The 23,903-nt window shown below is 49.3% G+C and overlaps 2 protein-coding genes across 3 annotated transcripts; one reads left to right on the top strand and one right to left on the bottom strand.

The window, feature by feature from the left end:
• Nucleotides 1-3,089: 3,089 nt before the first annotated feature.
• Nucleotides 3,090-13,199, bottom strand: SMTNL1 (smoothelin like 1). Its single transcript, XM_036880414.2, has 8 exons — nt 13,069-13,199; nt 8,972-9,660; nt 8,613-8,745; nt 8,456-8,507; nt 7,408-7,566; nt 7,117-7,231; nt 6,777-6,928; nt 3,090-3,367 (listed from the first exon to the last, which is right to left on the bottom strand). The coding sequence occupies exons 2-8, from the start codon at nt 9,656-9,658 to the stop codon at nt 3,223-3,225; spliced, it is 1,443 nt and encodes a 480-aa protein (XP_036736309.1). The 5' UTR covers nt 9,659-9,660; nt 13,069-13,199; the 3' UTR covers nt 3,090-3,222.
• A 6,328-nt stretch (nt 13,200-19,527) lies between these two features.
• Nucleotides 19,528-21,834, top strand: TIMM10 (translocase of inner mitochondrial membrane 10). Of its 2 annotated transcripts, none has more exons than XM_036880416.2 (3): nt 19,528-19,673; nt 20,103-20,218; nt 21,393-21,834. In XM_036880416.2, exons 2-3 carry the CDS (start codon nt 20,148-20,150, stop codon nt 21,592-21,594), a joined length of 273 nt encoding a protein of 90 aa, XP_036736311.1. In that variant the 5' UTR covers nt 19,528-19,673; nt 20,103-20,147; the 3' UTR covers nt 21,595-21,834. The 2 variants fall into 2 exon arrangements, with proteins under 2 accessions (XP_036736311.1, XP_036736313.1); XM_036880418.2 differs by having other exon boundaries at nt 19,671-19,695.
• Nucleotides 21,835-23,903: the final 2,069 nt, after the last annotated feature.

Below are 23,903 nucleotides of genomic sequence, written 5' to 3' on the forward strand. Positions count from 1 at the left end.
CCACTGCACTATTAGTAAGAAGTCCAAATCCTAGAAAACCAAATGTTGGTTCCCTTTTTACTCCAAAGAGCTAAAAAAAAAAGCTGAACTGTTTTCATTTTTATTTCCAAGTAACCAAAGGTATACAGATAAATTTCTCAAAGAAAATATCTTTGGTCACTAATAATGAGATTACAAAATAGAAACCAGAGGACTCTGATAGGTCCTCTGGAATACTATTTTCACAGGGAGATTTTATCAAGAGGTTTCTCACACCTAGAGAAAAATGAGAATAGCAGAGACAAGTCGTCTGTGTTGTCATATGTAACAATAATTTCTTGAAACATGATCTTTAAAAGAAAACAAAATACATTTAGGTTGGAGGCAGCAAATTCTATCAACTGTGGGAAACAGGAAGTTTATCCCTACCCCTTGACAAAAGTTCCAAGAGATCTTTTCTTCTTCTTTTTTGAGTGCTGAAGCTTCTGTGGTGGGCTTGATGGCTCCTGGTTTAAGGAAAGGGTGTCCTACCAAGTCCAAAAGCCCTTTAGCCCCGGTACAGCACAGAGAAGACAAGTAATGATCTATAGCACCTTATTACGCTGATAGACAGTGAACTGCAGTGGGGGGACTTGATAATATAGGTGAATGTTGAAAACACAATGTTGATCATGTGAAACCTTCATAAGATTGTATATCAATGATACTTAAAAAAAAAAGGCTTTTAGTCTCTCCATCGGTCTGTCTTGACCTCAGAGGCAATCAATCCAGAGACTCAATGACGACCTCCAGTAAAAGGATCTCGAAGGCGGGGAAAATTCTTGCCCTGTCCTAAACCTCCCTGCCCATGCCCCTGGCCTCACGGACACTCACGGGCGGGAGGAGCCTGCCACACCAGGAAGCTGGCATCATCTCCGCAGGCACGGGGAAGCTGCGTCTGAAGATCTTCCAGCTCCTGTGGAGACGCAAGGAGTGGGCAGCTGGCTGAGACTCCCCTACTTCAGCCCCCTCTAGAGCCAACCCCAGCAGCAAGCTGTCCCAAATCCTAAACAGGACACCCTAGGGGACAGAAACTCGCAAAGTCAGGGCTCCCACTTATGGTGCTCCAGGGACTGATTGGCTCTCCAGGCAGGCCAGCTTTGAGATGATGAGAGGGAAGAGGAGAGGTGCAGGTCAGAAGGAAGAGGTGGGTAATAGGAAAACCTAGGCAACGTCACATTTCAGAGAACACTATGAAATCAGAGGACCCCAATGGTTGGTAGGACGAAGGTGGGTGGGTCCTTTGGTCTGAGCACAATTCCAATGCTTGGAGGGAGTTTCCTGCAAACCACCAACAAGCAGTTCTTGGGACACCAGCTGGCTGTCCTGCCGTGTAACTCAATTCTGACACCATCTCCTCAGAGAGAGCATCGGATCCCACAGGTTAAGGTTTCAGTCCCCCAAGACTGCCCTCCACCCCACCCTCACTTCAGTGCTGGTGTAAGTCCAGGTTATTATCTGTATTTCTGACCAACTGGTACAAATCACGGGTTCCCATGACCCCCTCTTGGGCTCAATTGATTTGCTAGAGCGGCTCACAGAGCTCAGAGATACATTTTACTTTCCAGGTCACCCATTTAGTATAAGGGTAAAACTCAGAAGAGCCAGGTGGAAGAGATGCATAAGGCAAGTATGGGGAAAGGCATGAGCTTCACTGCCTTCTCCCTGTGGGCCGCCCTTCCCAGTCTCCGTGTGTTCACCAGCCTGGAAGCTCTCCCAGCCCCATCCTTTCGAGTTTTTATGGAGGCTTCTGTACATAGGCAACATTGGTTAAATCGTTGGCTGTTGGTGACTGAACTCAGTCTTTAGCACCTCTCTCCTCCCCAGACTGAAGTCCCCCAGTAAGTGGGACTGAAACTTCCAAACATCTAATCACATGGTTGGGTCCCCTGGCAACCAGCCCCCATCTTTATGTGGGGGTCCAAAAGCCACCTCATTAGCATAATAAAAGACACCCTTATTGCTCTCATCACTTAGGAAATTCAAAGGGTTTTAGGAGCTGTGAGACAGGAACTATGGACAAAGACCAACTGACCAACTATATATGAGAAATATAGTTTGGTCATCTGGTTTCACTGGAAGATGAGGCTGAGGATTTAGCTGCCATCTAATAAAAGGCATAACCATGCTTCCCATGGACTGATGGCTTGCTGTTCCTCAGGCCTCATGTAACTCCAAACATTGTGGGGAAAGCTGTCCATGAGGGCCTAGGCCATCCTTAGCTACAGGGGACATCAGGGATAACACCCCGATTTTATAGATGAGGCAACCAAAGCATGGAGGGTTGCCAGGTGCACTCTGCCAATCAGGGCGGAGGCCACACCTCCTGGCATGGTGCCAAGCTGGCTAGTTTTTGGTCTCCTGTTTTCTGAACTGTTCTCATCAGCATACCTGCTCCAAATGGCTGATGGCACCAGACAGGACTGTTAGCAGGAAGCTATAATCAGCTCATCTCCAATGAGCAATGGGAAAATAAAAACAAGCCAAAACTTCTGCCAGAATTGAAGGGATTAACTTAACCCAAAGAACTTTCTGGGTGCAATGGTTCTATGCAACTAGAAAACCACCGGTTTTGAAGAGACAGAATGTGGGATATCTGTGAATCAAGGGAATCACCCCAGGCTCCTAGTTTGGGTGAGATTCTAGAGCATCTTCTACTGCAGCCGGTCCCCTGGAGTTCTCTAATCTGGGAGGAGTGTGGGAAGACGAAGAGGGAATTGGATAAAGTGCCACTGATGGCTTGAAATACATGATTTGCTTTTAATTGGCCACCACTTATTGAACACTTACATGTCTGGCACTGACAGGGCTTTGCGCTCATTTCATCATCTCATTTAACCCACACAACACCTCCAGGAGGTTTGAACTCCTATTATCCCCATGCAGATGGTAAACAGGCTGAGAGAAGTTAACTCAGTGGCTTAAGGTCACACAGCTGGTTAGTGGTGGCACCCAGGCCATTTTCCTTTCCCAGATGTCTTTCACATTTGAGAAGAGGTGTCAGGTGAGGAACCCTGGGCGCTGAAGAGGTTCCTGGGTGGGGGAGGGAGGGAGCACTGCAGGGCCAGACGGGATTTTACAAAAGTACTTTTAATATGGTTATGCTCTAGTTCTGCTGCCTCCCTGGAGCAGAAGGGAGCCTCTGGGCCATGGCTGGTCAGCTGGGCACCCTGCCCACCTCTGCCTACAGGGCGGGCGAGCTGCTCATTTCTTTTTGGTCTTCACCAGCCCCTTCTGCACGAGGCTTCGGTAGAGCTCCTGGATGTAGGTGTAGACACACTTGGAGTCAGGCACTGCCAGCCGCACCATGTCATCCACTTCCAGCAGCTGGGCACAGTCGGCCAGTTTCCTGAGGGGTAGGGGTAGGGTAGAAGAAGGAGCAGAGAGCCAGAGGTGAAGGCCATGGGAGCCGGAGGAAGCGGTGGGGGCCGCCCAGCGAGGATGACCCCCACAGAGTTGTGGATGTTGGAGCTGAGAGATCATCAAGGCCAACCATCCCATTGTGCAGACGAGGTAACTGAGAGCTGACAGAGTCAGAACTCACACTTGGCTTGGTCTGTTTCCAAAGCCCACGTTTTCATTGCACTGTGCATCATAAAGGGGCAGTAGGACCTTCTGGTCTTGAGTTCTGCCTTCACCTACCCGTTCCACATGCTGATATATCTGTCCTCTGGAAGGCCAGGCCCTTCAGGAAGAGTTTAAAGGGCAGAAACCCAATCCTAGCCAGAGTGTTGCTTTGCAGCTGAACCAGCTTCAGCTTCATTTAGTCTCTGCATACGTACTGAAGGCCTAATATGTGCCAGACAGCCAGCTAGAGAATTGAGCACTGAACAAAACCAACAATTTCCGTCTCGTGTCACTGACATTTCCAGGCAGAGAATAATCTAACATGTGAAGAGATGGCACTTAAGATGGTGAGAGATGGCCAATTAAAAGAGAAAAATAAGGCACAGCGAAGGGAGACAAGGTATGTTTCTGTGTTAGGGGGTCTTTTTAATAGGGTTCTCAGCAAATGACTCTTAAAGAGAGTAAATCATGCACACATCTGTGAGAAGAGGATTCCAAGCAGAGGAAACAGCATGTGCAAATGCCCTGAGGCAGCAGTGCTTGATGTGTTTAAGGAATTGCATGGAACTTAGCAGCAAGTCCTCTTTTTCTAACTTATCAGCTGCTGTTTGGGGACACATGGGACTCCAGGCTTTGCTGAAGCCAATAATCTGAGCTAACCACTGTTGGGGCCTCGCTGCCATGTGCCAGGTGCCGTAAGTGCTTCCCTTGAATGGTCTCATTTACTCCACTTTCTGTCCTCAACTAGCAGAAGAGGAACTGGAGACAATGAGCATTTTGCTGGTTTGCTCAAGTTAAAAGTGAGTGACAGAGCTGGGACCACCACAGGGCTGCCTGGTGCCAGTTCTTAGCAGCCCCAGCCAGCCAAACCACCATGGGTGCTGACAATAGAGAAAACCAGGGTCCCAGCAGGAATCCTCTCCTGGGGCTGAGACTCAAGCCTGACTGGCTGCGGAGCAGAGACTGGAGGATTTTGAAGAATGGAACAAGCTCCCTGCCATCAGTGTGGTGATCTCAGCTCCTGGGTGCGGGCCAGAGTGCTGGTCTCCTATGCAGGAGGGGCAGGAGCTGCATTCCCACAGGGCCTGGGGAGTGGGTTCAGGTGCCTCCAGCAGCACGACTGATGGACCCACCGGGGACTCCACCACTGGCTGTTCCCCCTGCTCACCCCAGATTCCATGGGAAACAGAGGAGGGCTCTAGAACAGGGCAGTGGGGCATGGTGGCTGTGGCAGGACCCCTTATTTTGCACACTTCATCTTCACATCAAAGCCTAAGAGAGGTGAAGTCAGCTGCTCAGGGTCACAGAGCTAAGAAGGAGGAGGAGGATTCAGACCCAACCTCACCTGTGCACCCTCCATCCTCACATATGCCCACCACACCCTTCCCTTTTTGCCTTTGCCTAATGCCTCCTGGCAACCCTCCTCCTCACCCCCTGGTTATTCCTGCTGCCTCCCTGTGGCTCTACCTGGCTTGGAACCAAGACAGGGTGGCTGCAGGAGGACAACGACCTGTGCCCCGCAGCTCAGGGATGTTTGGCCAGGGCTGAGCCCTACGTCCTTCTGACTGACGTTCATGTAATGCTCTCAGTCTCGGCTAAGAGTTTCACTTTCAAATCTCGGTTCTGCCCTGCCCTCCTGTACCAACCCAGGACACCGAGTAAGCTCTCTCCTTGAACCTCCGCTCCCAGGTTGGTGTGAGGATCCAACGAGATGGTCCGGGGGCAGCACCAAGCACGACACCTGGCACCTAGGCCCTCTGGATTCATGCGGCCTGTCATCATCACTAAAGGTGTTTCTGAGCCCAGAGAAGGACAAGATGCTCTGGACCCCCTCTTCCTACCCCAGCGCACTCATTCCATCCCTCAGCAGGATAATGTGAAACTGGAAGGAATCTTCTGGAAGATCAAGTCTGGTGGTTTTCAGATGGCATCCTTGGTTCTGGGCTCTACAGACATGCTCCTGGTGAGGAGGGTTGGGCGCTGAGCTGGTGTGCTCCAGGAACCCCTCCTAACCTAACAAGGCCCCCCTTTAGTCTGTTTTATATGTTGGACATGAATAATATTATTAACTTAATATTTTGTTTGATAAATCTGCTGGGAAAATAAAAACCATTTGAGGGATAATCCCAATCCTCTCATTTTGCTGGTGGGGACATGCAGGCCCAGAGAAGGAAAGATTGCAGCCCCAGGTGCCCCTGCACATTGGTGGCCAGGCATGGATTACACCAGAGGTGCTCACATCCCCACTGACTTTACGAATGCACTCAGCTGCCCATTCTGGGGCCTCAGAGTGGCCCTCAGTGGCCACACTGCATAGTTCAGTCGACCAGGCTCCTGGAGTGAATAGATGCTCCTGTCATGAGGTCCTTGGAGCCCTCAGGCTGTGGGGGGCGAGGGTATTTAGGGCACACAGAGGGTGTTTAGGGCAGAGATGGGGGCCTCCGGCTGAGGCTGGCTTTGGTGCTTTGGTGGTGGGAGCCCCTTCCCCTTCCCCACCACCTGGCAGCCTCCTCTTTGCCTCTCAGGTTCATCCTGTTCCTCACACCCCTCCTGCCTCTCTAGGACCACCCCTCTCTCCATGCCCCCCGCCCACCACTTTCAACATCCAGCTATGCGACCCTTGGTGATAAATCCCCCTCCAGATTCCAGAGTGAACAGTGACTCATTGCAACTGTGATATCATTCCTTATACTTTAGGAACAGCAGCAAAGATGTTTTTGAAGGGTTTGCCATGGGTTAGGCACCATTAGAGGGACTTTACTTAATTATGTTCTTAATCCTCACAGTAGCCCTGCAAAGGAGGAAATGTCCTGCCCCTTTTAAAGGTCAGAATGTGGAGGTGCCAAGAGGCCAAGGGGCCTGTCCGGGATCAGAGCGCTATCAAATGGCAGCGGCCGAAGCTGTCTGCAAGTCTCTGCAACCACCCCATCGGGCACAGGAGTCCTGCCTTCTCGCCATCCCTTACCCTGCCTGAATTTCTGATGGCCCCTGCGCCCCTGGCGTGATCTTCCAGCTCTGTGTGTGTTCAGGAGCTGCCTCCCTTTAGAATGCAGGCAGAGATTTTGCCGGGTTCGCACACTGCTGTGTCCGGAAACACCTACTGCGACCAAATGTCTCTATCTGACCACACGTGGGGCCTTGGGAAGCCCCTGAGCTCCCACCCAGCCCCACCCTCCGAGGCTGTGGCTTACTCTGCGGTGGAGAAGGCCAGGGTGAAGTTGTGCCGGCGCTGCTTGGGGTCCAGCTCAGCGTAGTCAAAGGCATCCGGGAAGAACTTGTGGATGAGGGCGCAGAAGGCCATGCCGCTGCTCCAGCTTGAGGAGAAGTTCTGGATGTCCACATGCTGTGGGCGGGCGGGCGCCCGGAGCAGGTGTCAGGTAGCCTCGGGCTGGAGGGGCTGGACTTTGTCCCCTCTGAGCCTCCTACCCTCTGGGCTTTGGACCTCCCAGAACTTCCCTAGCGCTGCTGCTCCGGGAAGGGCCCCCTGCCCCGGATCTCCTGCCCCACCCATCGTCCCTGTCCCTTGCCCACCTCGTAGTGTCTTGTCATAGCTCGGCACCACTCCAAGAGCATGTTCTTGACCCCGCCAATGGCTGCTCCGGCTGCCTTAGTGTTTCGGAACAGAGCCGTGGGGCCTGAGGCTGCCCTGTGAGGACGGGATGGAGAGGGCCAGGCGAGAGAGGTGGGAGGCCGTGGAGGGTCCCATCAGGGAGGAGCCCAGCCCCAGGTGTCAGTCCTCCCGCTGCCCCTCAGGCCTCGCTCCCACCAACCCTGGGTTCGTGGGGAAGGCTCCGCCCAGCCAGCCCCTGGCCTGCATCCTACCCGCCAAACTTGTCCACGATGGCTTTGCGGTTCTGCGCACGGGGCCCCCGGGGCCGGACGGGGGCTGTCACCCTGCGCTCGGGCGCTTTCTCCTTCTTCTTCTCCTGTGAGGGAGAAGGCTCCGTGGGACTGTGGGGCACATCGCTGGGCGAAGACTCACTACGTGGAAAGGTTGGGAGATGTGTGAGGGGCTGGGACCAGCCACCCGCCGGGTACAGGGAGGGGGCCGGGGCTGGCTGAGCGGGGCGGTCCCTGCAGTCTAAAGAGGCCTGAGAAGTCGTAGCCCCCACTCTCAGCCCACATTTCCTCTCTGCCCAGCACTGGGAGGGCGCTGAGAGGGAATAGTGGGGCTCCGTCTAACTATGGGGAGTGTGCGGTCTCGTGGGGTGTGTGGACAGAATTAGGACAAGTCTGAGGTCTGACCTGAGTTTGAATCCTGGCTTTGCCTCTTATTTGCTGTGTGATCTTGGGTCTGTCATGTCTTATCTCTGAGCCTCAGCTTCCTCATCTGTAAAGTGGGGACAAGACCTACGTGACGAGGTGCTTCTAAGGCTTCAATGAGGAGCACGCAGAGCACCCGGCTGGGTCTGTCACATACCTGCCTGAGGACTTAGTGAGTGTTCACCAGTTCTCTTTCCCTAAGAAAGTGACGTGCAGGTGAATTTCAGGTCAGAACTAAAGAAGGTTCTTCTAATCCTGTGAGGTAGGTACGTTACTGTGCCCACTTCACACATGAGCGGTGAAGTGATATGGCCAAGGTCACACAGCCAATAAGAGGCAGAGTCATTGTCCAAGCTCAGCCTTTCTGCTCTGCTCCTGCAGACAGTGTGACACTATGGGAGCATGCTAGGTGGCAGGAGGACGCGCCTCTGGGATGAGCAGCCAGGGACACGGCAGTGGAGGCCCAGCAGTGGCTGCTGTGCCGGGTGTGCTCCAGGAATCCTGGACTATCTCGAGATCAGGTGCCAGGGAGGCCTGGGGATGGTAGACTTCGAAGGGAGCAGGCAGTAGTGGGGGTGGGAGCTAGGCTCTGGGAACTTGACATTACCTGGCTGAAGGGCTGGTCTCCCCAGAAGCCGCAGCGTCTGGACCCAACCCATCTGGAGGGAGGCAAGAGGAGGGAGGGGAGCCGGGGCCCTGAGGTGTGCCTTGCACTCCCATCAGGGTAGCTCCGCAGCAGCCTGCAGGCTCTGGGTCCCACTCACCTGGGCTGAGGCCCTGGCCCTCCTCCGTGGGGCTCTCTGGCCATTCCTCAGGGGAGCTGGGAACCACTCCCGCCGCCTCCTCCGACTCTTTCTCCACACCCTGGTCCTGCTCTTCATTGGGACCGTCCAGCCCCTGGAATAGACACACATGATCTGTGTGGGCCGTAGTCACACAAGCACTGGCTCAAGGCTCTGTGAGGACATCAGGAAGATGTGGAGGGCAGCTCCAGGGCTGCACCCCCACCCCAGGCCCTTGATATCAGTGGGGGAGAGCCTGGATTTCCCAAGGGAGTAAAGCAGGGGGCACTTGCTTCTGCAGGGGGAGGAGACTTCCCCCTCCTATCATTGGCTTCACTCACCACCTTCTCCTCCTTGTCAGCCTCCTGCAGCTCAGCCTTGATCTCGTCTTCCACAGCAGCCTTCCTCTGAGAGGCCGACTTGGCATCTGGGGCCTTGGCGTCTGGGGCCTCGGCTTGTCCCTGGGCATCAGCCTTGGGCTCCTCCGTCTTGTCTCCGTCCTCCTGAGAGGGTGCTGTGGTCTCCTCCTTGCCATCAGCCTCTCTGCCTCCAGTCTTGGCCTCCCGCTCCCCAGTGGCCTGCTTCTGCTCAGCCTGGGCCTCATCATTCTCGTTGACTTTCTCCCCAGATTCAGGCGTGGCATCTCTCTTGTCAGCCTTCTGCTTCTCAGAGGCCATTGTGGGCTCCTCTTTGTCCTCAGCCTCCTCGGATTCAGACCGAGTCTCTTCTTTCTTGTCAGTCACCTCTTTCTTCCCACTGTCCTTTTGATGTTCATCCTCTCCTTTGGATTCCACCTTGTCCTCATCCAACCCATTTGCTTCCGCCTGGGATTCGGCTGAAATGCTGTCCTCTGCCGGTGCTCTTTCCTGCTCTCCTGCCCTTCCTGGAGGTCCCTCTTTGCCCATCCTCTCAGCTGTGCCTGTGGTCCCCTCCTCTGCAGAGGCCCCACTTCCCAGCATCCCCGGGGCCTCTGTGGTTGGGAAAGTGATGGTCCCTTCCGCAGGGGGCTTCTCTTCCTTCTGCTCCATCTCTGGAAAGGGAAGACAGACAGGCTTGGTCACGCCCCACCCCTGCATGACGTGAAGGCCCCGACCTCGGAGAGCACTGGCCTGGCAGACTGGAGGCCTGAGTCCCCACTGGCTGGACATGTGACCTGAGCACCCACTTTCCCTGCGGTGAAACAAAAGGGTAGAGTTCTGCTTCCCCAAAGGTGGGGTGCTGGGCCACGCTGATTTAATATTGGATGGTGTTTGCCTAACATCCTCTGCAGGTTATAGCTGGGGCTTTAAAGAACACTGGATCGCATAATACTTTTTCAATGCTTTTTGCCTCTTTTTGATTAAGCCAAAGAGGCAGTTATAATTGGACAGAGGGTCCCAGAACACCTGTGGAGCAGCCACTGTTCTCTCCTTTAATGGGGATGGCTAGCCTCAGGCTCAGAGCTCAAGTAGGAGGGAGGATCTAGATAGAATTTAACAATATTGTTTTGTTTCCATTATGTTTATTTTTGTAGTTACTTTCTATTTCTGGCCTGGGATATTGAGTTTCCATTTTCAATAGTGATAGAAAGTTTCTTCTAAAAATACATTTACTGGATTTAAAAATAAGTTAATTCAAAGGAAGACATTGAGGGAGGCAGAAGACAGGTGGTGCAGAGGTGCATGAATCACAGAGGTAGTGCCAAAATGCCTGAAATCTGTGAAACCCAGGGTCAGCTGGTCCCTGGGTCTCTGCCAGCTCTGCCAGCCTGTAGTTCTTGGAAAAGGTGGGCCTGGGCATGGAAGAATATCCTTTGAAGAACAGAAATGTACTGTCCCTAACCTCTGCAGGGAAATCTGACCCTCAAACAGCCTGGGTGTGTGTGTGAAGGGGGTAGATTAACACCTTAACTTGGGGTTTCCTACTCAAGTACTGTATATACTGTAGGATCTACAAAAACAGGGGGTAGGAGGACAGGGCCAGCTCCTTCATCCCCCGCCCTTCTTGGGTGTCTGTTTACAAAGAAAACAATCCCCAAATAGTGTTCAGGGCATGACTCAGGTAATAAAGAGAAGTGTACTCCTGTCACTGGCTAAAAATACCTCCTGCCCTCTGCAGTGCCATTATTCTGGGTGACAGCAGCCAGGGCACCTGGGTAATCTGGACAGAAGCAGGAAGACAAGCAGATGAGGGATGGGGCTCTGTTCCTGCCACCCACTTGGGTCTTGCTGCACCCACAGTCCTGAGGTCTCTGGGATCGATGCCCCCACGGGTTCCTTGCTCACACTGTCCTCCAATTCCACCCCTCTCTCAAGAGCCCCTTCATGGTGCAGCAGCTCCAGCAAGACAAAGTTAGAAGGGGTCAAATGAGCCTGGATGAAGGGGTACACAGCAGCAGGGAGCCAGGAACCGTGGAGCTGGCCATGAACCCCACTTCCTAGTCACTCATTCTGAAATCTGAGTAAGTGTCTTTGCCTCTCTGGGTCACAGCGACAATGAGGATTGGTCTCGGTTTCCCAAACTGCATTCTGTGGAAAATTAGGGTCACCTAAGACAGTGATAGGGGATGGTGGGGGTATGCATTGTCTGGCTAAGATTGTTCCAGAAACAGCCTACTCTGTGAGTATACATCATTATCACTTAGATTCCAGATACCCGGTAGCAAAGAAACCTTAACTTTGTTAGCTTTAACTCACTTTCCCCCAAACCTGCTGACCATGGATTTGTTTTTCTGGCATTCCTTTCTTTTTGTTTTGTTTTTCCTGAGAAGCATCTACAATCCTCTTGAGCAGTGCTGTGCTTAGCAGAAGAAAGTTCTCAGCAAACGCTGGTCTAAAAGACTCACACAACCCCTACTGCACTGTGCTCATCTCTGGTAGATGCTCTGGAGTAGTGGTGAAAATCATCGATCCTGGAGTCTTCCTACGGTGGGATCCCAGCTCCCACTATCTACCAACTGTGTGACCTTGAGTAAGCTACCTGCCCTCCATGTATTTTGAGTTCTGGAGATAAAAATAGGCCTCAACCCATAGGATGGTGGAGCATTAAGGAAACCAATGCATAGAAAGTATTTTGAGGCATCCTGGTGTGGAGGGAGGGGTCAGTACACATTAGCCTGAGTAGTGTTGGTTGGCCAGATTAAGGTCCTGACCCAGCCATGAGGACATTCAGTTCTTAAGACAAGGCAAAGAGAACTGAACGCCAGTAAGATGATAACAAACCCTTTTTATACCTCTAAGTGCAGTGGTAATTGACTAAGCCGTCGCTGTGAGCTGTGACCATCTTGTCCTGTGTCTATATGCGACACACTTAGGGTGGTGGAGGGGAAGGGTAGGCACGTGCGCGCGCGCGCGCGCACACACACACACACACACACACACACACACACACACACACACACACCCCTCAGCCCTCCTGCGTGTTCATCACCTCAGCGTTCCACCCTCTGGGCTTGTCATAAATAGACAAGGAGTGAAGAAACTCAGAATGCGAGAAGCCAGGATAACACCTCCCACCCCAGCACGGCAGTTGTACAGTGGTTTGCAGCTTACACTGCAGTGCCCTGCTTTACCCAGCCCCTTCCCGGCTCTAGCCTTGTGGAGAAGGTGGTATTGGCCCCATTTTACAGATTAGGGATTTGAGGCTCAGGGAGTTAAAGTTCCTTAACTAAAGTCATAAGACAACTAAATGGCCAACATGTACCTAGAATCCAGGGCTCCTGACAACCAGTCCAGACTATGCCAAAGAGGCTGCTCCTCAGGCAGCAGCCCAGCCCAGAGTGAGCGGCACCCCTCTGGTGGCTGAGGAGTCCAGCTCTCTCTCTTCCAAGAGGTAGGCCTGCTCCTTCCTTCCTTCCTCTCTGCTTTCCTTCCTGCCTCCTCCCTCAGGAAGCCTTCCTACCATCCCTGTTTTGTGTCCAAAGCTGCCCTGCAGACAGCTCTCCTCTTCCACTTCCTGTTTCTCTTGGCAGAGCAGGAGGAAAAGAACCCAGAGCCAGAGCTCCAGGCCCCAGAGCCTACAGATGATGCTTGATGGCTCTGCGGATGCCCCACGACCCACTCCCACCCAATCTGTCCTCTGGTGGGCCTGCAGCTTCCACCGGCGCCACCCCAGCCCGGTCCCTCCCTTGGAGAGGCCACTCTCAGCTGCTTAGGGACTCTGCCTCCCAGCCCAAGTGGACTGTGAGCCTCCCAAGACCTTCTCTGCCCCTCCAGGTCCTCCTCATGGATGGTGGCCTGCAGGCTACTCTGTAGGCGACTTCAAGGTGCCCAGCACCCCAGGGCTGGGGCCCTGACCTCGGGCATCCAAGAAAGCTGACATAGCAGTGGAGAGAATCAGAAACACTGGATTTCTCCGACTGTGGGGCCCTAGCAGGCTTAGAGGCCCTAGTCCTTGGGAGGTGGGTGAGGGTTTGGCAGACGGAGGGGGCACTTAGAAAGGGACCCAGGGCTTCTCCTACCTGTGGGGCCTCTGCCTGGGGACTTGGCAGCTGTCTCCTTCGTCTAGCTGGGCAGCCTCTCTCCCCTACTGCCTTTAAGCCCCCAGCTCTTTTGACCCCGCCCCCCAATTTCCTCCCCCTTCCCCCCACCCCACTTGAAGAGCCTTGGGCTGCAGAAGAGCATTGTTTACTGCCCTGTTGGTACAACACTTTCCCCTGGCCCAGGAGGCTCACATTCCCTAGGAAGATGACAGGTGGCACCTTTCAATCACAGCCTGTCCCTCCCGCCCTGACCCTGGCAGCATCTGCCCTGGGGTCATCTTTCTTCCCAATGTACTTGCCTGGCCAGGGCCACCCCAAAACCATCTGCAGGCCCATTTGGAGCTTGGTGACCAGCCCTCTGGCCTCACCTGCCATCCAGAGCCCAGGCAAGGCCTGCTCTGCCCCCCTTGTTCATCCCCCACCCGAGCCCCCCATGGCCCTCTAAATACTTTTCCTCAGACAGAAGCAGCTGCTGAAGGGTGGGCTGGGTTGGGGGTGAGTGGGACAGCTGCCAGCAGAGGGCTCACACGGACAGAGAGCTTCAGGTGGGGGAGGGGCAAACGGGACGAGAGAGGGCTCAGGCTGGTGGATTGCTGGGCTCAGACTGGACGAAATACCAAACTGAGTTCTATTTTGAGCTGAAGTGACCAGTACAGAGTAGGCTTTTAACAGATTTTTTGTACTGAATTCAGGATTTGCTCAGAAAAACAAAATAAATCTTTACTTTCTCTATGTGTCCTGAGATCTAAGAAAGGCACTACTCTGGCGATTGCATGCAGGGGCTCTACCTACCACCGGCGGAGCTTGAGGCTCTCCCGCCCCCCTCCCCCAGGCTCCACCCCTTCAGCCACACTGGCCTCCTTCCTGTTCCTTGAATAAATGGATTCCCTTCCGCACTCAGGAATGTAACCTTTTGGCTTCTGCTCTTTGCAAAATTAGTTCCTGGTCATTCTTCTGCTGTCAGCTCCAATTTCATTTGCTCAGGGAGGCCTCCTGTGACCTTCAGTTCCTCTGCGTCATTTTAGCCTGTTTTGTTTTCTTCATAATATATATTAGAATCCAAAATTACCTTATTCATTTCCTTATTCTCACTCTCACTAGACTCTATAAACTCCACGAGGGTAGGGACTTTAAGTTCATGGCTATATGCCCAGGGCAAAGCAAAAAAGCTTGGCTCATATCAGGTGCTCAAAACATATAATATATTAAGTAAGTAAATAAATAAATATAAAAGTTAATAGAACTATGGAATAGGAAGGAGCTTGGGGCCCCTTGCCTGGGATGATGTGAAGCCAGGTTTGGGTACCAATGGTTAAGTAGCCAATATTGATGGCTGCCAGCTGCCTCTAGTATTGAGATGTCTCCTCCACCCATCTAGGGTGCATCTGCTCAAGGTTGGTGAGCTTTTCCACATATCTCTCTAGCTTGCTGTCCTTTTTAAAAATTAAAACCCATTTCTCTTTTTGCCCTACTGTTATTAGGCATTGAAAATAGCAAAATATTAGATCATTGTATCATTCATTAAAACTTAGAAAATCCACATATTCATTGACCAAATGGTTTTTGAACACCTAGTACACCTCATATGTACTTGGGATATGGCAGTGAACAATAAAAAGTAGGCAGGTCACAGAGCTTACATTTCAGAGTGGGGGAGATAGGCAGTAAGCAAATCAATAAATGGAATGTGTTATATTAGACAGTGATAGGTTCTATAGAGAAAAGTGAAGCAGAGAAGAGGATGAGGAGTGATTTTATTTGTGTGGGGTGGAGAGAGATAGCACTTTTAGAAAGGGTAGTCAAAGATGACATCCCTGAGAGATATTGGAGAAAAGACCCAAAGGAACCAAGAGAGTCAGGCATGCAGTTATGTGGGGAAAAGTATTCCAGGCAGAAGGAACAGCAAGTGGAAAGTTGGGGAGGGATTAGGGAAAGGCTTGTGCTTGGCTTGTTGGATGAATAGAAAGGAGACCAGCATGGCTGGGGCAGAGTACGGAACTGGAGAATAGTAGAAGACAAAAGATGGGGGGTCGGGGGGGCAGTGGAGGTTGAACCATGGGCTATAGGCCATCGTAAGGACTTTGGCTTTTGCTCTGTGATTGGAAGTCAGTAGAGTGTTCTGGGTTGTGAAGCGACATGATCTAACTGGTTTCTTCCAAGATCACTCTGGCTGCTGTTCTCAGAATAGACTCAAGGGGAAGCATGAGCTGACGTGGGAAACCAGTTAGGACACTCCTGCAGTAGCCCAGCTGCGAGGGGTGGTGGTTTGGACTGACTGTCAGCAGTGGAGGTGACAGAGCGTAAGTAATTAAGGCTCTGCCAGCTTTCTCTGCAAGCTAACAGAATGACCATTTCACTGAAGCCATCCATTGACATTCTAATTTTCTCATCTTCTGCCCATCTCAGGGGAGTCCTCCTAGGCTGTCTCTGCATTCTCTACACCTTTCGTGAGTGGTCAGAGCCCACATGAGATCCTGAGTAACAACCCTGCATCCCTTCCTCTGGGGTTGAGGTCCTCCAAGAGGACAATACTGACCCATGGTGGGCTTCCCCTGGGAGTCTGGGCAGGGGTGGAGCTCAGTGTAGAGCAAGGGTCCAGAGCTTCAGCATGGTGCTGACAGACATCAGCAGTTTGGGATGGTGAATATAGATTACAGAGATCTTGGAAGACTGGGGTTATATAAATTTCTTTGACAAGAAGAAAGTTAACAGGTTCAACTGGAGATTTCTATTTGTAAATCCTCAAATCTCTAACTGCATAAGCACAGGAAGGACAAGACACAGTCTCATAGTAGATAATAACAATAACATTGTCATCAGTAAGAACAATGATTTCCCAGTGCTGGGCTGGGTGCGGGGAGGTGGTTGTGGAGATGCTGTTGAGTACAAAGTTTCAGTTATTCAAGATGAGTAAGTTCAAGGGCTCTGCTCTACAGCATTGTTCATAAGCAGAACAATACTGTATTATGCATTTAAAAATAAGTTAAATCTCATGTTAGGTGTTTTTGCCACAGGAGGGCAAAAGACATTTTTGAGGAATTGGGGTAAATTGAATATGTGCATTAGATTACATTAAGAAATTACTGTAATTCTGAGGGCATGAAAATGACGTTGTAGAGAAAGACTTCATCTGTTAGAGATAAAAATAGATGAAGAAAATAGGACTAAATGTTAACAGTTGTTAAATCCTGGTGACGGGTATGTGGAAGTTCAATATACGGTACTCTCTACTTTTCTGTATGTTTTTAATTTTCCCTAATAAAAGTCTAAAATGAAAAAACCCCCAACAATTTCTTTTTATTGAGCATCTGCCATGGACTAAGTACTTTCAATACATTATATTTCCTGTTTACTTTTATTTTTTATAATGATTTTTTATTTTTTATTTTTTATTATTTTATTATTTTATTTTATTTTTTTCTGAGAGGGCATCTCTCATATTTATTGATCAAATGGTTGTTAACAGTTAACAACAATAAAATTCTGTACAGGGGACTCGATGCACAATCATTAATCCACCCCAAGCCTAATTCTCATCAGTCTCCGATCTTCTGAAGCATAATGAACAAGTTCTTACATGGTGAACAAATTCTTACATAGTGAATAAGTTCTTACATGGTGAACAGTGCAAGAGCAGTCATCACAGAAACTTTCAGTTTTGATCACGCATCATGAACTATAAACAATCAGGTCAAATATGAATATTCGTTTGATTTTTATACTTGATTTATATGTGAATACCACATTTCTCCCTTATTATTATTATTATTATTATTATTATTATTATTATGATATAATGATTTTTTAAAACTTTATTTTGAAATAATTATAGGTTTACAGGAAGTTGCACAAATGGTACAGAGAGGGTCCTGATGGTTAAATCTTAAGATTTATCCACTGGAGGTTAAATCTTACATAACTATATGCAATATCAAAGTCAAAAAGCTGACATTGGTACAATGGTGAGTATAGTTCTTTGACATCTTAATCACGTATGGACATTCATATAAACACCTCTGCAATCAAGATGCATAACCATTCCATCACCACAAAGATCTCTCTTGTGCTACTCCCTTATAGGAATACCTCCTTTCCTCCCCCACCAATTCTAACCCCAGGCAACCATTGATCTCTTCTTCTCTGTAATTTTGTCATTAAAAAAATGCAATTTAAATGGAATCATACAATATCCAAGCCTTCATAACACCTAATAAAAATCCCATCTAGGAAGCAGATTCCTCTTGTAAGAACCCATCTCCTTTTTCCATGTAATTCTTAATAGTCCATAATATTTGACTATATTATGAAAAGCAAAAACCAGAGGAACATATATCCATTAAAACCTATGTACAATAATATTCATAACAGCGTTATCATAATAGACCAAAACTGGAAACAACACAAAAGTCTATCAATAGAAGAAATGATAAATGAACTGTGGCTTATTCACACAAACACTAGACAGCAATAAAAAAGAATAATGGATATGCACAACAACATCAATAAAATCTTACAGAAACATTAAGCTAAAGAAGTCGGGCACAAAACAGAAAATAATGTTTAATTCCATTTACTTGAAGTTCCAGAGTAGGGAAAACTGACTGATGGTGATGGAAGTCAGAATAGTGGTTAACTGCTGGAGAGGAGGTATCAACTGGGAAGGAATGTATTTTTTAGGAATTATTTTGTATCTTGAATTGGGAGGTGGTTATAAGAATAAATATAAATTTAAAAATTATGCTTAAGATTCATGCACTTTGCTCCCTTTACTGTATAAATGTTATACCTCAGTTTAAAAGTATCAGGGCGTAGGGTTTGACAAAGATGCATGCTTAGAGCAGTAATGAAGCCCGGTGTTTAAAATCCAAACTTTCTTGGACAGTAAGGGAAGTAATTAACATATACCATATAAAGTGTCCAGCTCAACTTCTCTGATGGGCTATGTAACCTTGAATCATTAATTTGCATCTTCTAAATTTCATTTACAGGGAAATCCCTTAAAAGATCAACAGATTTGGTTTTTATTCTTTTTGGGGGGTTGAGGTGAGGGGTGCAGATCGAAGAATACTTTCGGTCTTGAAGATGAAGAGTTCACAAGTAGCCTCCTTTTCCCTCACCCAAACGCACTAGATTAGCTCTGGTGGCAGCCGAAATTGCTCCTATTCACTCCTTTATGTCCCATGGCATTTAATTTTTTGTCTTTCTATGAGCAGGCACCGTGGTTCACGTATCTTTGCAATCCCCAAGAAATATTAGTGACGTACATGTAACTGTATTCACACAACGTCCCTTGGAACACTGGTTCTTAAACTTGGCTTCACAAAGGACTCACCTGAGGCATTTTTTTTTTATTAACAGTATCATTGATATACAATCTTACGAAGGTTTTCACATGAGCAAGATTGTGGTTACTACATTCACCCCTATTATCAAGTCCCCCCCACATATCCCATTACAGTCACTGTCCATCAGCATAGTAAGATGCTATAGAGTCCCTTCTTGGAGCCTGTGAGTCCACTGCTATTTTGTTCCTTCAGTTTTGCTTCGTTGTTGTACTCCACAAATGAGAGAAATCATTTGGTACTCATCTTTCTCCGCCTGGCTTATTTCACTGAGCAAAATACCCTCTATCCATCCAAGTTGTTGCAAATGGTAGGATTTGTTTTCTTCTTATGGCTGAATAATATTTCATTGTGTATATGTACCACATCATCTTTATCCATTCATCTACTGATGGACACTTAGGTTGCTTCCACATCTTGGCTATTGTAAATAGTGCTGCGATAAACATAGGTCACCTGAGGAATTTATAAATTTACCATGCCTGGATTCTACTCCCGGAGATTCTGACTTAATTGGTATGAGGTGAGATCTGGGCATTGGACCTTTTTTAAATGGTTTTATTTATAATTTAAAAAAATTAAGGTATCATTGATATACAATCTTATGAAGGTTTCACATGAGCAACATTGTGGTTACTACATTCCCGCCCACCCCCCACCCCAATGCAATCAGTATCAGCATAGTAAGATGCTATAGAGCCACTACTTGTCTTCTCCGTGCTATACTGCATTGGGCGTTTTTAAAGCATCCCCTGTGACCTTCACGCGCAGCATACACTGGGACCTGCTCTTTGGGGACGTCCCTTCTCTGCACCTGGTTTGTGCTCAGGCGTCAGCAATGCGCGGACCGGGGTCGAGGTTCCCTGAGCTCTGTGGTCCCACCCCTTCCTACAGAACCAATAAATTCAAACCTCCGTGATTACCCGAGAGACTTGACAACCATGCTGCAGGCGCTCTGCCCCCCGGCCGACCCTCTATGGTATTTGGGGGAACTCTAGCCATTTGCAAGCGGCCTCTGCCTTCCGCCAGGGCCGGCAGTTCCCTCTCTATGGTAGCCGTTTCTCAGAGCCGCCTCGTTGGTACTTCATTCCGGAAGCGAGTCAGAATCAAAGAAGAGGAGGGACTTCCCTCTCGGAAGTGACCTGCGTGCTTTCTCCATAGCCTGTGTGGGTGCTGCATGAACTTCTCGTGTTTGCCCGAAGTTGGAGACACCGGGGGTATTGTGACCGGCCCTAGGCCGTGGTGAGTGACCTCTGACCTCAAGGTGACTCTGGTCGTGGCGCTGCCATTTCAGAGGTGCATCCCCTGAGGTGCGGCCCGGCTTCTTAGTTCCGCGTAGGAGCGAATTCCCGGCGTCCCAGAGGTTCACGCTCAGGATTTAGGGTGCTCCTTTACAGTCACCTGAGTTTTCCTGGATAAAGGTGACCTCGACGATACTGTGCGCCAGGGCTCTGGGGCTCGATTTCTAGTCCCTGCATTGGCGTGCTGCGTTGGGCTAGGCAGTGGGCCCTTTCAGGACCCGTTTCCACATCTGTGAAATGGGGTGGTTGAACTCACCAAGGTCGGTGGCCCCTGCCGGGCTGATGCCCTGTAATTCCTCTGCATGCCCTAAACTTTGGGTTGCGAAAGTGAACGGGAGGGATGGGTGTTGACGGTGATGTCTGCTCCCAGGACTAGGAGGCCAGAAGCGCATCGCCTCCACGGAGCAGGGCTGAGATGGATCCGCTCAGGGCCCAGCAGCTGGCTGCAGAGCTGGAGGTAGAGATGATGGCTGATATGTACAATAGGTAAGAGGTGCTTCTGCCTTACCTTATCTTAGAGAATTACCCTAGGCCAGTGGTCTTTGTGAGGGCAGTGGTCGACAACGTCTGAAAAATGCTTTCCTCAATCTAGGGAAGTTGGAGGCCACTGCTTACCCTCCCGGCCCCTGCTCCTCGAGGTCGAGGACTAATGCGTTCATAGTATGGACCAGAACAGATTGGGCATTTAGACTGGGACAGAATTGGCGATGAAGGAGCCAAGCAGGCAGAGAAGCTCTGGTCCGGGCTCTGGTTAGGTTCCAAGAACAGTTAAGTATTTGCCTTTTAACAAACAGCACAGAGCCCGTTTAGTAGTTAACATTTCTTAAACCCTTACTCCACCTCAGGTACTTTTGATGAACATTTTACAGCGTTATTTTTTTTTTTATCTTCAAAATCCACTGGGTTAATTTTACTTTTCCCATTTTAAGGGGAGGACACTGAGGCTCCTGGAGATTAAATAACTTCTCAGGGTCCACAGCTGATCAGTAGTGATGTCAGGACCAGAACCTCAGTCTGAGTCCAAACTAGTGCCTATAACCATTAGTATGGTCTTGAGCAAGTTACTTGAACTGTTGGAGGTTTCCCTATCTATAAAATGGAGATAATAGTAGTACTTACCTCATAGAGACATTATTAATTTTAGATATAAAAATGTATGACAAGCTCTTAGTATCAAGCCCAACACATAATAAGAGTCAAGAAACATTTGCTATTTTTATCAGCTTAAGCTCTCTGGTATTTCCTCTCTTGATTAGTTGGTTTATCTCAGAGACTATATGTTAGAATAATTTTTAAATACACGTTGTGAGGTCAGACTACCTGGGCTCATGTCCCAGCTCTGTGCGATCCTGAGGCTTTCTGTGCCTTAATTTCCTCATCTGTAAAATGGGAATTACTGTTGTGCTCACCTTATAGGATGATTGTAAGGATTGCATAACAGAATCTATCAGGCACTTAACATGATGCTTAAAACATAGCCAGTAGTCAGCCTATTTAATTAGTCATAAACACAAAGTTCCTACTTTCAAGGACCTTGAAGGTGGTTGAGATACAAACTGAGAATTTACCCTGCCTTGTGGGAGGTGTGAGATCAGTAGAACAGGGCAGGAATGGTCAGCCACAGGATGCTGCTGACTGCCTTGCCCTTCCTTCCTCCCAGAATGACCAGTGCCTGCCACCGGAAGTGTGTGCCTCCCCACTACAAGGAAGCAGAATTGTCCAAGGGCGAGTCTGTTTGCTTGGACCGGTGTGTCTCCAAGTACCTGGACATCCATGAGCGGATGGGCAAAAAGTTGACAGAGTTGTCTATGCAGGATGAAGAATTGATGAAGAGGGTGCAGCAAAGCTCTGGGCCCGCGTGAGGTCCCAGACAGTAGACACCCAAGGTGCACTGCCCCTTCCCACTTGTCTAATAAAAGTGGCCCCATTGGGTGTCTTCTGTGAAGACTGCCAGGCCTAGGTTCTCCCTGGAGCGTCTCCAGGGACCTAGACTATGGCAGAGCTCCCTCCTGGTCAAAGAAGGGGTATTTGTCACACTGGAATGCGGCAGTATGTATGTGTATGTGTGTATGTATATATTAAAACAAATTTGTTAGCACCTACTTTGTGTAAAGGCAGTGTGCCTGTGCCTGGCACTTGGGAGTAAAGGCAGCAGACATGGCCTCTACCAGCAGGGGGAGTCTAATGTCGTGTTCCAAAGTATAGACCGTTTCTGTGGCTTAGGTTTGCACCTGGGGTCAGCCGCTTTGTGATTCTGAACTTGCCATTTCACTGCTTTAGCTTCCTCTGTGAAATGGGGATAATCATAGGGCTGTTAGGAAGATTAAATGAGTTATTATGTGTAAAGCATTTACAGTAATGACTAGGGCATAGGAAGTGCTCAATCAATTTCACTATGTATATGGAAATAGAACTTTAAGTGGAGGCTGGCAGGCATTTTCACAAGTGATAAAAAGGAATACTTAAAGGAGGAGTGAAAAGTAAATGGGATTTCAGGCATTTTCACAAGTGATAAAAAGGAATACTTAAAGGAGGAGTGAAAAGTAAATGGGATTTAAGAAGGAGGTAGCCAATCTCTTGGTTCTAAATGGCAATATCAAACTGTGAAGGGACCCAGTTTTTTGTGTGATATGTGATCCAGGGAGGCGGCTGGCTGATAACCATGCCATCCAGTGCTCATCTGGATCAGGGGCTGTGCTCCTTCCTTCATATGAGATGCGCTCTGATCCACTGAGCTGGGCTAAGGGTCCTATTAGGAAATGCTTGCCGGACGTCAAATAAGTGGAGCAGTAACAGGCCAGGGCTGACTGCTGCACTTGCTGTCTGGGGAGAGGCCATGGCTTCAAATTCCTGTCCTGGCAAGTGCCCTGGAGCATTGTGCAGCCTTCAGGATGTATCGGTCACTCCTTCAGGTGGCATTTTCGTTGACACCAGCACCACCGTGACAGCGGTGTGTTCACAGTGGACCTTCACGGGTGGCGGGAGGTATGTGGAATGTGCCCTCACCAGGTCATTGGGCATGGAGTAAAGGAAACAGAATAGAGGCAGTGTTTGGGGCTTAAAAGTGAAGATTTAAGCCAGACTGCCCGAGGTGAGAGTTTCTGGCTGTGAGATCCTGGGAGAGGCATTTATCTGTGCTGTGCCTCAGCTACACCATTTATAAATTGGTGATAGAGGTACCCACCTCATTGTGAAAATTAAGTGTTAAGAGTGCCTACCTCTGTCACAATAAGCACTGAATAATGCTAGCTCACTCGCTCTCTTTTTTAATTGCTTAGTTTGGTATGAGGAGACACCAGATAAATCCCCGGAAAACTTAAAAGCACTGTCCCTTGAGCCTAGCAGTGGGCAGAGTCCAGGCTCCCTGCCAGGTACTGAAGTGCCAATTTGGGTCAACAGGTGGCGCTGTCTGCTTACGGGATCGGCCCTGCTGTGAAAATTCAACACATGTATATGATTTGCCTCTTCTGTGCTGGCGTTGTGCTAGGAAGCGGGGAGAGGTAAGGAAAATTGGTATCACAGCTGCCCTCTTTAGCAGGGAACATCCGAAATTCTCTGACAGTGCATAGCCGGGACACCCAGAAGGGGTGGTAGGAGTGGAGAGGAGAGATTCCAGCTGGAAAAAATAGCACTTGTGAAGGCTCTAAAGTGGCAGAAAGTGTGGTGCTTTCGCGAGAGGAAGCCTCGCTGTGGCTGGAGCGCCGCGTGTGAAGGAGGGAGTGGTGAGCGGTGAGACTGGCTGGGCAGGCGCAGCTCCAGAAGAGCCCGAGGAGCTGTGTGAAGGAGCTGGGATTCTCTCCTGGGAAGGGCGTCAGCAAGCTGTTGAAGGATGTAAACGCTGTCAGTGAAAATGACAGATGTGCATTTTAGAGGCTCCCTCCAGCTGCCAGCCAGGGGGACGGTGGTAGATGATGGTAGATAATGGATTAAGAGAAGAGAGCCAGCAAGAATAGCTTTTGAGTTGCCACAATGTGCTAATGTTTCAGTTAATCTCCATAACTCTGAGGCAGATGAAGAAGCTGAGCTCTGAAAAATTAACTTGCTAAGGTCACACAACAAGCAAGTGGCAGAGCCATGATTCCAACTCATTCAGATACCAGAGCCTACTTTAAAAAAAAATTAAAGTATCATTGATATACGACCTTATAAAGGTTTCACATGAACAACATTG

The sequence above is a fragment of the Manis pentadactyla genome, chromosome 9, assembly GCF_030020395.1.
Source record: "Manis pentadactyla isolate mManPen7 chromosome 9, mManPen7.hap1, whole genome shotgun sequence".
Classification (NCBI taxonomy): domain Eukaryota; kingdom Metazoa; phylum Chordata; class Mammalia; order Pholidota; family Manidae; genus Manis; species Manis pentadactyla.